Genomic DNA, 14,017 nt, shown 5'->3' with positions numbered 1-14,017 from the left:
GGTCTACCTGGCAGCCCCACGGTAATCACAGTGGAGGGCAGGGAGGGGAGAAGTAGCAGGATCCCCTTGTCCTAGGCTTCCAGGGGAATGCTTTCAGTCCGCTGCTCATCGATCCCACCGGCCACATGGCTGGGATCCGGGATGGAAGGGCCTTGGAGGGCAAGCCCACGCTCAGGGCCTGTTCCTTCCTGCCACCGGATCCCAGGGAGCCTGTGCACAGCAAGAGGGCGGCGCCGAGGTTTTCTGGGACAGCCTCACATTTCCTTACGGGGTGAGCGTGACGGTCATGGGGGCACAAATGCCTCTGGCCCCCGTCACCAGGCCCAAGTGGCTAGCATTCTGTAGGCAGATGCACTTCCGGCAGGAGGCCGGCCCACTGCATCACTCCCCCCATCCATGCCCCAGGGAGGCAGGGCGGGTGGGGGAGGTGCGGCCCAGCCGCACTGGGAGGCGGCTCTTCCCCGCCCGCTGGACACCCTGCCCAATGTGGCTTCTGGCAGGCTGGTCTCCTGGCAGAGGCGTGCGGGCACGGCTCCGGACACCCGAACAGCCGAACCGCCGCCTCTGCTCCGCCTGCTCCTCTGGGGTCTTCCCACCCCTCTCCCCACTTCGCAGAGGACAATTCAGGCTCCAGGAAGGGGAGCAGGCTTGCCCGGAGCTCCCAGCTCGTGGTCGGTCCTGCTGCGGTGCCCACTAATGCTGTGCTGGTCTTAGCGGTCACCGGGGCAGGACAGGGGCCCAGAGTCCCTCCTCTTCCACGCCGCTGCCCCTCCGTCGGGAACACGCGGCGCACAGCCCGCCCAGCCCAGGCCTGCCCCGCTGCCCCCGCTGGCGCATCTTGAGCCCTTCAGGGCTCTCTTCACAGCGACGCGGCTCGAGGTCACATGCACGGTAACCAGGTCATGGTCAGGCAAGGCCGGCTGCAGGCGGGAGGGGAAGGGACCTGCTCACAGGACAAAGGGGACCTTGTAACATCCATTTCTTTTATAAAAAGAATTGAAATACTTGATGAAACTTTAATGTTCACTGACTGGCTCACGAGTAAACAAACGCTTTAGCATTCTCCATGGGGTTTTTTAAAAAAGTTTCAAAACAAAATATAATCTTAAGTAAGCACATGCGTTCCTCAGGGACCCCCTGGCTTCTGCCCGTCACGAAAGCAGCTGGTCGTGCATCTCAGGGCCTTGCCGGCAGCTCTGGCACCTTGACCTTCAGAAGGGGGGCTGCCGCCGCGGGTCTGATGGGGACACTGGGGTCCGGGGTGTAAGGAGAGAAGGTGCTGAGGGTTATGGTGTGCTCCCTACGGACTCGCAGCCCTCCAGGGCCTGTGTCACACGAGTGGGCAGCGGGTAGCAGGCCGGCCGACAGGGGCAGAGGTGCCGTCGGGAAGGCTCCCCACACTCGCACCCCAGATAAGCAAGGCTGTGCCAGGAAGGTAAGCCAGCTCTGGGCGGCCGGTCCCGCACACTGGGAGCTTGTCCTTCAGGTCTGTGTCTGTCCCATCCTCGTCCTGCTACGACACGGGCCACATCACACCCAGCTCAACCTCAGCAAAGGAGCCAGGGTCTCGGGGCTCCCTCTGCACCTCGACGGTGGGCAGTGCTGCCCCGTGAGGGAAGGACGACCCCACAGCCTCACGGGACACCTGGTCCCAGGGAGAGCCTGGCTGCGAGCTCCGGCCCCGGCCCCAGGCTGACTGAGTAGGGACTTCCGTTGAGATTCCTGCCTACAGACCCAGGGCTGCACATCCCCAGAGAGCCACTCGGCCCTGGGCGCCGGCGCCGTCCCACCTGTCATTCTCAGGCTCCCCTCAGGGAGCACTCTGGGACGCTCCCCGACCCTGAGCGTGCGGTATCCTTGGGGAATTGCCATCGGTGGTGCTTGACGTGACCCGGGACCCCCCGCATGCTCTCTGCTTCCCCATCCCATGTGGGGCCCATGCTGTTGACGTCACAGAGGCATCGGGGTGGGGAGCACGGAAGGTGTCCCGAGCGGGGGGACGTACTCCCCACCAGCACACAGGTCACCAGCCTCCTCCTGGCAGTGGCCTCTGTCTCTGGGAAGGTGGTTATCTGAGCAGGACTCAAACGCTCCCTCCCCAGCCTGGCCCCACCTGACCTCTCATCCCCCAATGCCGCCAGGGACCCCAATCGCCCACCACAGCCCCGACTTCTCCTACACAGCAGCCTCGTGTTAAATGTACTCATTCGGCTGTTTCACCCAGAGGAGGGGCGTTGAAACTCAAGGGCAGCCTGTTTTCATTTAAAAACACCAAAACAAAAAAAAATTTTAAAGATAAAAGCAAGTAAAAAAATAAACAAACACACCCAAACAAAACACAAAAAACACATCAACTGAGGATAAAATGCTGACGCGCGCAGCCGACGCAGTAACCCGGCTGTGCTCTCTCACGACTGTGTGGACGCCGGTACCAAGGTCAGCAAGGATCTTGCGAAAGTGTGTGAGCACTCGATGCGGGCTCAGACTCACTCTGTCATTCGGTGCCCTCGGCGCACCCCGGTGGCAGGCCGACCCCACCCCCTCCGCTGACTTGGGGTCAAACACACCAGGGGAAGGTCACGAGTAAGCCCAAGAGAACCACCCGAAACCACAGCATCTGGGTCCTGGCTGGCACCTACTGATGAGGAAATCAGTCCAATGCCCCCCCCCCCAGGGGGCCGCAATGACGGAGCCCACCTCGTCCCTGGCCCAAGGCTCTGCAGGGACTGTCCACCCCCAGAGATGGAAGGCCCAGGGTCAGAGCCCCCTCGAACCTCACTGCCTGAGTCCCACCTAGGAGCCACAGGCGGGCTCCTCAAATGTGTCTCTCTAAAGAAAGTGCTTTCTGCATACGGTTTTCAGGCCCTGGACGCCAAGGGCCAACTTCCGACAGGGCGCCAGGCTGCTCCGCAGGCTCCTGTCCTGCCTTCGCCTTACTTATCCCAACCCACCCAGCACACGCAGGGGCCCAGAGCTTCGTGGGGGCTCATTTATCAGCACCTGCCCCCCTGGCCCCCGGAGGTGCACGTCCTCTGGGCTCACCGCGAGCCCCCCTCCCAACAGGCAGCCTGGTGGCCCTGATCACCTGGGCCTCCCCCACCGAGCACTTCTTCGTGTCCTGCCTTAACTTTGTCGGCCCTTCCAGAGACAGATAGGATCTCACACTCCCGGACGCCAGAGGCCCCTGAGGGCCTCTTGGGACAGTTGGTGGGGCCCCATCCCAGAGCTTCTGACTGGCAGGCCTGGGTGGGGCCGAGAGTCTGCATTCCTAACTCTCCCCAGGGACGCCAGGGCTGAGGGCCCAGAGATCCCACTTGGAGAACCGGAGGGCGATTTCACCTTTGCTAGGCTCCAAGAAAAGGAATGAGCATGACCCCAAACCACGTGACAAGGCCGACTCCCCTCTGGAACGTGCTAGAACACAGAGCCACAGTTCAGGTCTAGAGCTCTGCTCCAGACCCACCCAGGGCAGGGAGCTGTTCCGACAGGGCCCAAGGCTCCCTCAGCCAAGAGGCCACTGGCAGCTTGTGGAGAGGCCAATGTGACCTCCCCATGCAAGTGGGACACTGGCTCTCAAGCGGGAGCCCCCCCCCCCCGCCCGCCCCCATCTTGTCCATTCACTGCTTCTCCGTGTAAAGAAATTACCAACAGGCCAGTGTCCCATTTTCAAATTCCCCATGACCACCCCTGGAACATGCATCTCCACATTTCTTCCCATTTTTAACCTGACCCCGGGGTTCACCAGGTGTCAGGAATGGGGCCGGCACGTTCGTGTCAGAACACACCAGCAAGGGGCAGATTTAGTCAGCTCAGAGAGCTGCCAGCCCCCCCGGGGCCTGGGGCGAGCAGGAGACCCCCACAGACGGCGGCATCTCGCTTTACTGGGCTTTCCTGAGGCACAGTCCTGGAGAACAGGCAGGTCCCCAGGGGCCACCTGCCCCAAGAACAGCCAGGACAACCGGGAGGGAAGCCCTCCCTCGGCTCTGAAGTGACCCCCGAGTGCCGACATACTGTGTGACGCTGGGCAGGTTGCTCAGTGTGTCTGGTCTCCGCACGGCTGCTGGGGGTGGGGGTGAAGGAACATGCGAACTCACTGCCCAGCACCCCACCAATCGGTCACTGCCAACTGTGAAGATCTGCTCAGGACAGACCAGGCTGTTGCTCAGGAGGCTCGGTGCCCCGCGGTCTCCCTTGTGGCCTGGAAACCCCCAGTCCATCCCCCCTGCTCCTCCAGTCATTTTACTGAAGAAGAAAATGGAGGGAAACCTGCTGTGGTCACAGGCCGAGAGGACAGGGGGCATCTAGCTTCATCTGATGGTTGGGTAAATGGAGCTCAGAGAGCTTGTCCGGCTGCTGAAAGTCACACAGCCCAGGGAGCAGGGAGAGGACGCTCAGGTCTCCCAAGTCCCACTCCTGTGCTTTGGAGCTTTGGGGCTTCGACCCTGGCTCCCCCACCCCACACTGTGCCCCCACCTTGCTAGTTCTGGGGAGCCTGGGCATCAATCCCCCCAACCAGGTGATTCTAAAGCCTACCGATGGGGCAAATCCCCCAGGGACCCACCCCCCACGTGCACACGTGACGCCCGTGTACTGAGCACTGTCCAAAGGGAGGGGCTGGGTGAGTGGGGGGATGCTGGCCTGTGTGGGTTTAGGCCTGAGTCTGAAGCAGGCTGTCCCTCTGGTGTCTGCCGCTCTCTGGACAGAGGGTTCTCGTGCAGGCCATGCAGGGACCCTGCCCAGGACAGGGCCAGCCAAGGGCATCCTGGGAGGGTGCCCCCACGGCGTGCCCCCCACTAGGCAACAGGGCCTGACCGGAGCTAGAGAACGTGCCCACACACGTCTCCCTCCTCCCAGGTAAGGCTGCCCCAGGATGGGGCCCAGTCTGTGCCCCAGCCCTGACACGTCAGCACGGGGTCTTCACGTGGGCTGCAGGCTGCTGAACCTCAGTGCGGTCCCCCACCCTGGAGGACAACCGGGGCTCACAAGCCCTCTCCCTTCGTGTTCTGGAAACAGCTCATCGCCAGGGACCCCCTTCCCCGATGACCAGAGGACACTCTCCGGTGACCAGGTCGGACAAAGGTCCTCAAACGCCCTCTGTGCCTCGGCAGTGATGACCCCACTGATCCACCGGAACAAAATGCTCGTTAACCAGACTGTGCTTTGGCCTCCCTTCCTCCCCAGACCCCTGACCCTGGTCCCCCTCAGGGCAAGCCAGCAGACGGCCTCCACGTGGGGGGAGACCTGTTCTGCCTGGGACCCACCGGCCATCGCCCCCCCCACATCCATCCCAGGTCCTTGGGTCCTCTCCCTTAGCTCTGGGGGGTCTAAGATGATTGCAGGAGACACCCCCTACCGCGGGCCTGTAACACGAGGGTGCCCAGATTAGACATGGCTCCAGCCAGGCCCCGTCTCCACACATTGCTGCACCCGGGAGGGCCACAGCTCCTGGTCCCCAGCTCATCCGCTGTTCCCCCAACCAGGCACAAGTGCTCTGTCGTGTTCGATTTCCAGACAGTCCCTCTTGTCATCTGTCCCTGCAGTGAGGAGATGACTGACTCATATACCCTCTGCAGGCATGACCTACACACCCCTGCCCTGCTCTGAGACACAGGCCCAGAGAAGCTAAGCACCCAGCCCCAGGTCACACAGCCCAAGGGACTCACAGAAGTTGGGGGAGAGGGACAGGGCCTGGGCCAGTGTCCCCACAGGCCTTCTGCAGCAGCCCTAGATAACTCAGGCAGGACATGAATGTGTCTGGGCTGAGTGCTGAATCCCGTGCCAGCCCTAGGCAGCTCACACGGACACGGGCAAAGCACGAGGCTGGCCACAAGGTCACGGTGGGCTTCAGGCCCACGTTTCCCTGCAGTGGCCTCAGTTCTATATTGGCCACATTCTGAGTAACTCACAGACCATCGCGGACAATCAGTTGGGCCTCAGCAGTGACAGACGTCAGCCAGCAGCCAAGGTCAGGGCAACTGAGAGCAGGATCAGGTTGCGGGTACCGTGCTCCAAGGGCCCGATGGGAAGGTGGTGCCAACTCCTTACAGAGCGGAAGGGGTGCATGTGGCCCCGAAAATGCCCCTGCAGGGAGACAGGTCTGCCTGGACAGGCATGCGGGGGAAAAGATGCCTCCCACCCATGCTCTAAGCCTTCCTATGGCACACGGGTCCTGGAGGGCCTGCTGGGATGGCGCAGCATAGTCCTGTCAGCGGGATAAAGCCCAGCGGTGGGGACAAGTGCGCTCTGGGCAGCGCCCTAGGCCAGCGATCCAGAGAGGGCCCAGGAAGGTCACGCCCACTGGGGGGTGCAGAATCAGGCAGCCCCTGGTTCCCAGCACCCACAGGCTGTGGGTCACAGAAGGTGGACGGGGACTGGAGACGCACGTGGGCACGGGAAGGGGGCACGTGCTGGGGGGCAGCTGGGGGCCTACCCCACCCCAGAAGCTCCTCTGCAAGGTAAAGATCTGGATGGGAAGAAGAAGGAAAGATGAAAGGTTCCCTAGCCAGCTGTGCATATGGGGGGGTCAGGGACCCCAGTCAGGGGGACAAGCACTCCCCAAAGAGTCCGGGATGGGACAAACCTCAGATCCCCACGTCTCCTTACCCTGGCTGACCAGATGCCTGGACCTGGTGACCGACATCACCCCAGGACCCTGACATCTGCCATTCCCTCCCAAGATGCGGCCATGTGTCCCCACACACGCGAGGACAAAAGGTGGTTCAGCACGGGCAGTGAGCTCTCAGCCCACCACTGCCTCAGTTTCCCAACAAGAGGGATGACAACAATGGTTTCAGAGGCTGGGGCAGGAGCATGTGAGGAGAGGCGTGAGTCCAAGCGCATGGCAGCCAGGAGATGCCAGATCCATTTCTGCCCCCCCTTGGGGGGCAGGGGTGTGAGAACCCCATGACTATGCACACTTTGGAGTTAATACGCCTGGAACACATTTCTGGGCAGAGTCTGCACATTCCATTGGATTATCAAAGGGGTCCGTGACCCAGGAAGAAAAGGGTTAGAAATGCCCACCCAGCATCTCCCGCTTCCTTGAGGTCATGCGCTGTTGTGAAGGACCCCACGGGGCTGAGCTCCAGTCCCGTGACTCGGCGTGACTTGCTCCGGTGGCCGGAGCATGTTCGTGTCTGGCTGGGAAAGTCAGACTTCAGTGCTAATGACTGGGCTGTCGTCTGCACTGAGCTCACGGCTTGTGACTCTGGGGTCGCCAGCAACTTGGAAACACCCCGAAGCCTTTGCCTCGTGCAGAGACGGGCCCAGCCCCGGCAGCTGGCAGGTGCTCAGACACCCTGAACAGTGGTGGACACATCGTGTAGGCACCCCACACGCCCAGGAGTGGTCACCGCCTGGAGCTGATGGAGAAGAGCCGGTCAACTAGAAGACTGGGGGGTACAGCCATGGCCTCCCCTCCCCTCCCCCTCTGGTCATTACCCCAACTGACTTAGCCTCACATCGGCTAGCCCTGACCCACAGCCAGCCAAACCCGTTCCTGATCTGTGCCCCTCACCTACGGGACAGCCAATCTCCTGCCCCCAGGGTGGGAAGGGGCTGCTTCCTGTGGGACAGGCATGTCGCGGCTCACACCCCAGCCCGAGAGGGAGACAGCAGCATTCACCTCTGGCTCTTCCTGCCTTCTCGCCATTCTCTCTCCCTCCTGCTCTTTGCTGAACTGGAAAAGAACAAGTTCTAGGGCAGCTCAAGATGTGAAAGGTAACAGCAGACAGAGGGTGGTGTTGAGAATAAATTCCAGCTACCACGTGGCCGGGACCCCGTGCGCCGTGCTCGATGAACACGTCGTGGCCGAGAGTCCTCGCGTTTACCCAGGCAGAGCTGTGACCAGTTCCCACTCCACGGATGTGGGCACTGTGCTGAGAGGCCCAAGCGAATTTCTTGAAGCAGAACCCTGGTCTGTTCCCATGCAGAGCGCATGCTCTACCTGACACCAGGTGGAAAACATCTCAGGTCACAGGACCGCGGAGGAACACTGACCCCCACCTCATACGGATTTGCCCGAACCAGGGGCGTGGTGCGGGACTAACCCACTTGAGGGGAGCCTTGGCAACCCCGTGTGTCTCCCATGAGAAGGCAGAAGCAAGTGCCTTCCAGACCCCACGAAGGGCCACCACCCTGAAGGCGACCCTGAGTTCTGTAAGCACCTGGTGAGTCCAAGCCATGCTGTCCCAGTGGGCCCAGTCTCACCCCCTCCAACAGGGAGCGGGGAGAGGAGGGTGGGCCCCCAGCAGTCTGCAGCCCCTGGCCTGACACCTGTGTCGGGCAGGAGTGACCACGACGCAGCAGAGGGAGAAGCGGCCCTTTCAGACCCTTCTAAGAGCCCCTCCCATGACACAAAGGACCCAAGCAGGTTTCTGGACTTGGGCCAACTCGCACTTTGTTCTCCTAGCTTGGGCCTCTCCAGAGGCCGATGGACCCATTTTACAGAGAAAGCTGGCCCAGGAAGGTGGGGTACACTGCCCGAGGCAAACTGAGGCTGGCGAGAATCTCAACTCCAGTCCGAGTGACTTCCGCCCAAAAGTAAAAGCCAGCGTCATTGTAGTTTCAAGCAAACGCTACCAGGTTTTGGTTTAGCAATAACGTTAAGGCTGGTCTCACGCCAGATCCCACACGGCCATCAGGACTTACAGAGCGAGTTTCTCTCACCTTTACGAGCACGGAGAAACCCCAGAGCCACACTAGACAAGGGCCCCATAGTGGTCGTTTCGGTCAGACCTGTAAGAAAAGGGCTTTATTCCCATATATATTACTGGCAGGACCATACTAAGCACCAAAGGCGACCTGTTTCAGAACAGCCTTTTTTAGGAAGCAGAAACTGTGGTGGATTATGTCCAGGGCACTGAAAAGACCAACCAGCAAAACTGAGAACTTTGCTCAAGCACCCAGGACACACCACTGGAAGGAGCGGGCCACCGGGCCCTCCCAAGGGGCGCTGCGGAGCCGGGGGCTGCAGGGATGGGCTCGAGTCGGAGAGCAGAACAGAGCACCTTTCCTCTTCTTGGGGAGAAATTCTAGAACCCAGCCGTTGTGGGGTACCTGGAGGGCACTCAAACTGTCTGTGGCTCTTCATGGCCTTCTCGGATGCCCCTGCAAGGGCGGGCCTGCCTCCCTGGAAACCCATAACCGTTCTCCATGCTCAGTTCAGAGCAGCCTGCGCTGGGCAGCTCTGACTTCTGGGAGCCTGGGACCAGCCCTTGTCCCTTTCCAGACAGTGAGGCTCTAGACTAGTGCTCCTCCTGGCAGACAGGGAGTCCTTTTCTGTAATTGAAAATCCTCTTCCTCTCAGAGAAAGCCACCCACACCCAGGCACACGTAACACACTCCCAAGGAGGTTCAGGGAAGAAGAGCCACAAAGGCTGATCAGCACATGGAAAACATCACCCCCACTCACAACTCACACTGGCAGGGGCGCCTTCAACAGCACTCCTGGCCAGGCCCAGCAGTGCCACAGGGCCGTGGGGCAGGTGGGTGGGCCCACCGCAGTCCCTCTGCAATCTACTTAAACCTGAAAGTTTAAAAAGGTACTTACTTCTAAAGACTAGAGAGAGAACAGGCCTTTAAAGACATTATCTGGGCGCCTGCGTGGCTCAGTTGGTTGAGCATCTGCCTTCGGCTTGGGTTATGGTCTCAGAGTCCTGGGATCGAGCCCCACATGGACTCTCTGCTCAGCGGGGAGCCTGCTTCTCCCTCTCCCTCTGCCCCTACCCCTGCTTGTGCACGTGCTCTCTCTCACAAATAAATAAAGTCTTAAAAAAAAAAAGACATTATCTGTTTCACTACATAGTGGGCCCAAACGTTAAATCATGCGGTAACACGATTATTATAATTGTATCATAAAAAGTCCTTTTGCCTTTAGAGGGGCTTTTCCTTTCTCAGACCAATGTGTCGTCCCATAAAACCCTCATCTCAAAGCCCCACCAGAAACCACAGGTCTTCCTGTCCTCAAGCAGATCGACCTCCTACATTCAGACAAACGTTTTTTTTTTTAAGCTGAGATCCACATCCTGAGACCGCCCCAAAAAAGGCAAATAATGCTCCTTCACCGGCGTAGCTGCTCTGTTCAGGGTCTCGGGAAAGCGTGTGATGTCAGGCGGCCAAGCAGAGCTGCCCTGGGTTTTGCCTTCTGGACTCACCACTTTATGAAACGTGCCTGTCCCCACACTACAGTGTGGCTCGTGCAGGAAACTTGGTCCACACACTCCATGATCCCCACAGCACCAGCAGGGCACTGCCGATCAGAAGCCACTCCTAGTAACTGCACAGTCCCTGAGTTTCGAGGCCAGGACCCCAACCCTGAACGTAGCCCTGCTGGCTCTGGACCTATATGCACTATTAACATCCAGGCAAATCCTCACATCAGGTGGCAGCTCTGAAAACAGGACGCTTCCATCCTGCGAGGCTCCTTAGAAGTTGGCCAAGGGGTAGGTGTGAAAAGTGCCAACGGTCAAAAAAAGAGAAGAAAATCACATGATGTTTGGTACAAACGATTTTTTTCTGAAATCCCACCAGAAAACTGTTTTGGCAAAGCACTCATAGTTCACCAGGACTGTATCCACCAGCGTAACGCAGACCATGCCCATCGTTAGGAAGATGACCAGGGGCTGTTTTCCGGCACAACTTGGGATCCCCGAAACCCACCCTCCACCCCAACACACACACATTTAATTTGCAGCCAACCACCCCTCGGTAACTACCCTAGACACCGCTGCCCAAAGGGGCACCACAGGATTCTGTTGGTACTGGTTTTGCGTGAGCTAGCCTCTGCCGGTTTCGAGAGCAGAAATGAATGAATTTTTTTCTCTTTAACTACAATTTCTGTCTGAGCAGTCCGTACGGGGAACCTCAGACAGGAAATGCGCTTTTCAGACCCCGTACGGATGCTCAGCTCATGAATGGACGAGGTGAGGAAGTGGGACACACACCCACTCCGCCCTCCCCGAGAGCAGGGCAGGGGCCCTGCTGACTCACCGCCGAATTCCCAAGATGGGTGGCCGCGAATGAATGAGCCCCACGGGGGTTCTCCGGGGACGGGCCCGCCCGCGGCTCGGTGCCCACCCCCCGCCACCCCGGGTCGGTACTCACGCACGCAGAGGCAGGCCACGAGCTTGGCGGCCTCCTCGGGCACCGGGCAGCTGGGGAAGAGCGGCTTGAGCAGGTAGGTGGCGAAGACGAGCGCCACGATGTACTGGGAGGAGGGCCGGATGATGAGCAGCTCGATCCAGAGCTTGAGGAAGGCGGGCAGCGAGCCGTACACCTCGAGCATGTAGGCGTAGTCGCCCCCCGACTTGGTGATGGTGGTCCCCAGCTCCGCGTAGCAGAGCGCGCCCACGATGGAGAAGACCCCGCACACGGCCCACACCACCAGCGCCAGTCCGGGCGAGCCCGCCTCCTTGAGCACGCCGGTGGGCGTCACGAAGATGCCCGAGCCAATGATCGTGCCCACGATGATGGCCACACCGTTGAAGAGCGTGATGCTCCGCTGCAGGGTCACGCCCTCCGCGCCCTCCGCGCCCTCCCCGCCGTCCGCGCGCCGCGTCGCCAGCATGCGCTCCCGCGCCTGCCGCTCCTCCTCCTCGGCCGCCGCGGGGGCCGCGGACACGCGCCGCTTCGGGCCGGAGCCTGCCATGCCGCCGCCGGCCGGACCACACCACGAGGCGCGCGCCGCCGCCAGCCCGCCGCCGCTCCCCGCGCGCCCCGGCTCCGAGCGCGGCTGCCGGCCGCTGCGTCAGGCCGCACCGCGCCGCCGGCTTTATACGCCGCCTCAGGCCCCGCCCCGGCCCCGCCCCGCGACGCCGCTGACCCTCCTTTCGGCGGCGCCGGCTACGCCCCGCCCCGTCCGGCTCCGCGCGGCGCCCGCAAGCACCTGCTCGGCCCCGCGCCCGGGACCCAGGCTGGGAGCTGGGGCGCCTGCCCGCCTGGCCCGTGCCAGGGCGCTCGGGCCCGGTGGGGGCGCTGGGCGGGGGCGATCCCCCACCCCCGACCCGGTCTGCGCCTCCTGCCCACCTGGGAAGTCTCCAGGTTGGGCCTGGGGTACGGAGTCACAGTCTGAGGCCACAAGCTGAGTCCCTGTCTGGGCCGGTTACCATTTTATCCTACGGGGACTCTCCATGGCAGAGAGCAGAGTTCAGGGGCACGGCGCTAGAAGCAGCGACCCAGGCTTGGGGAAACCAGAAGTCTGCATAAGCTCACTTATATTGACTTCATGGGGGATGCCTGGAAGGAGCCCCCCGAGGACCCTGCCCCCAAATCCAGCAGGAGGTGGAAAGAAGGCCATCTCAGGATGGATTACGGTTTCTCAAGGAAGGCGATCACGTGGCAGCGTTCTAAGGCGAGGTCCCAACACCTCACCTGCACTCAGGCAGCAGACACCTGCAAGGGTGTGTCCCCCGGGGCGGGCACTGCCCGGCCTCCAGCACCTGAGCGGGAGGGCGTCCTCCAACAACAAAAGAGAGCAGATCGATAATCACACATGGAACTGTAATGAGCCAACGGGTGCTGCCACGACCTGGAATGCCTGGCGGGAGCAAAGAGACCCGTCTAGTTTAGCCTTCCCGGGGTGAGGATTAAAGAGGGAGGCAGAGGGCCCCGCACGTGCACAGGGCCGTGCACAGGGGACTCGAGCGCAGGGCTCCTGAGAAGATGCGGGAGACCCTCCTGAGCTGGGTGATAACACCCCAGGAGTGCTCTCAAGATGCCCCGGGGTCCCGGGGTCCCACTGTTACGCAACGCCGTCGATTGGTTTTCATCTGATAATGTCCTCAATTTCCTCTTGCAAGTCTGCCCCGGACATATTTGTATCTCAGAGTTCTCTGTGGCAAGCTGAACCCTCTTAAGAAATACCCAATATCCAACTCTCAAGTATCAGCAAAGAGTGCCATCTACTGGTGGCGTCCTCAAGGAGCTGTTTGTCCTACAGATGGAAGGCGGCCGCTCACGGGCAGCTTTTCAGCGCCAACCAGCGCTAGTTTCTAATTTATTAAAAGCTGTGACCTTTATTTTCACGAGGGCTGGTGGGGAGAATATCTTGGACATTTTTGTATAGAGGGAAAGTTCTCCGGAGTTTCTGCCAAAAGCCTTAAAGTGTGATGCCCTCTACCTAGTTATCCCGCTTCTGGGAATTTCTCTAAGGGGGTAAGGAGTGAGCTGTATTTTGGCTACATGGTTGTTTACTATAGCTTTAAAACGTAATGGCCAGTACTGGAAATAAACCAAAGAGCCGACGGACTTGCTTTGGTAAATGTGGCTGTATCCAGACCGTCGGTGGAATACGGGGGAACCGTGAAAAATCAGGATGTGAACGAGTATTTTCCTGGCACAATCTAGTCTTGATTTATTGAAGAGGAGGATGGGATGTAACATTCCAAAGCCCCATTTGGCGGACTCTTGATGTGCTCTGGCTAAACGGGGTCTCCCCTTCTATTTTTCCGAGACCTGGGAACCTGCCATTTTGGAGGAGGAGCGGTTCCTGTTTCTCAGGTAGAGGGTGTAACCAGGCCCCAAGGGCAGTGCCTCTCCTGGGAAGGAACGTTTCCCAGGGCCTCTTGGAACAGGGAGGACTGGCCTTGAAGAAGCGGCACTGCCCTGGAGGAAAGTGTACACTGTGCTTCGCGGCGGGAGAGCCGTATCTGTTGTGGGGCTTGCAATTCACGACCCCTCTTAGGCGGCCTCTCTCTCTCCTGTTTGGAGCCCCAGAGGCTCTGGGGCCAATCTGGGCAGAAGAGAACCCATCGCAAGCCCCCCAGCCGCCGGAAGATGGGCTGGACGTTGGGCCAGTGTCGTATCCACTCTGCACACTCTTCTTGCTTTCTGAGCGCAGTCCTGTAATCTCCAGAGCGGCCTTGGGGTTCAGGTTCCTGGCGGCAAGATGCGGGGTGCAGGAAATGGGAAGTGGGGAAGGGCGAGGGAGGGGCATAGGGAGTCTGAAGACACAGACTCGGAAGTGTCAGTGCTGGCCGTGGTGTGGTCGGCAAGGGACCCGAGTTAACGGGTAACTATG

At 60.3% G+C, this 14,017-nt stretch overlaps 1 protein-coding gene across 1 annotated transcript in view; it reads right to left on the bottom strand.

Moving 5' to 3' along the window:
* Positions 1-11,742, bottom strand: part of SLC7A5 (solute carrier family 7 member 5) — a 33,640-nt gene extending 21,898 nt beyond the window's left edge. The window contains exon 1 of the mRNA XM_036100920.2: positions 11,104-11,742. Within this exon, the coding sequence (XP_035956813.1) occupies positions 11,104-11,647 (544 nt within the window). The 5' untranslated portion in view covers positions 11,648-11,742. The remainder of the gene's footprint in view (positions 1-11,103) is intronic.
* Between the last annotated feature and the right edge of the window lie 2,275 nt (positions 11,743-14,017).

The sequence above is a fragment of the Halichoerus grypus genome, chromosome 15, assembly GCF_964656455.1.
Source record: "Halichoerus grypus chromosome 15, mHalGry1.hap1.1, whole genome shotgun sequence".
Taxonomy (NCBI): domain Eukaryota; kingdom Metazoa; phylum Chordata; class Mammalia; order Carnivora; family Phocidae; genus Halichoerus; species Halichoerus grypus.
The sequence above is the reverse complement of the archived record's forward strand: the minus strand, read 5'-3'. Positions and strand labels throughout refer to the sequence as shown.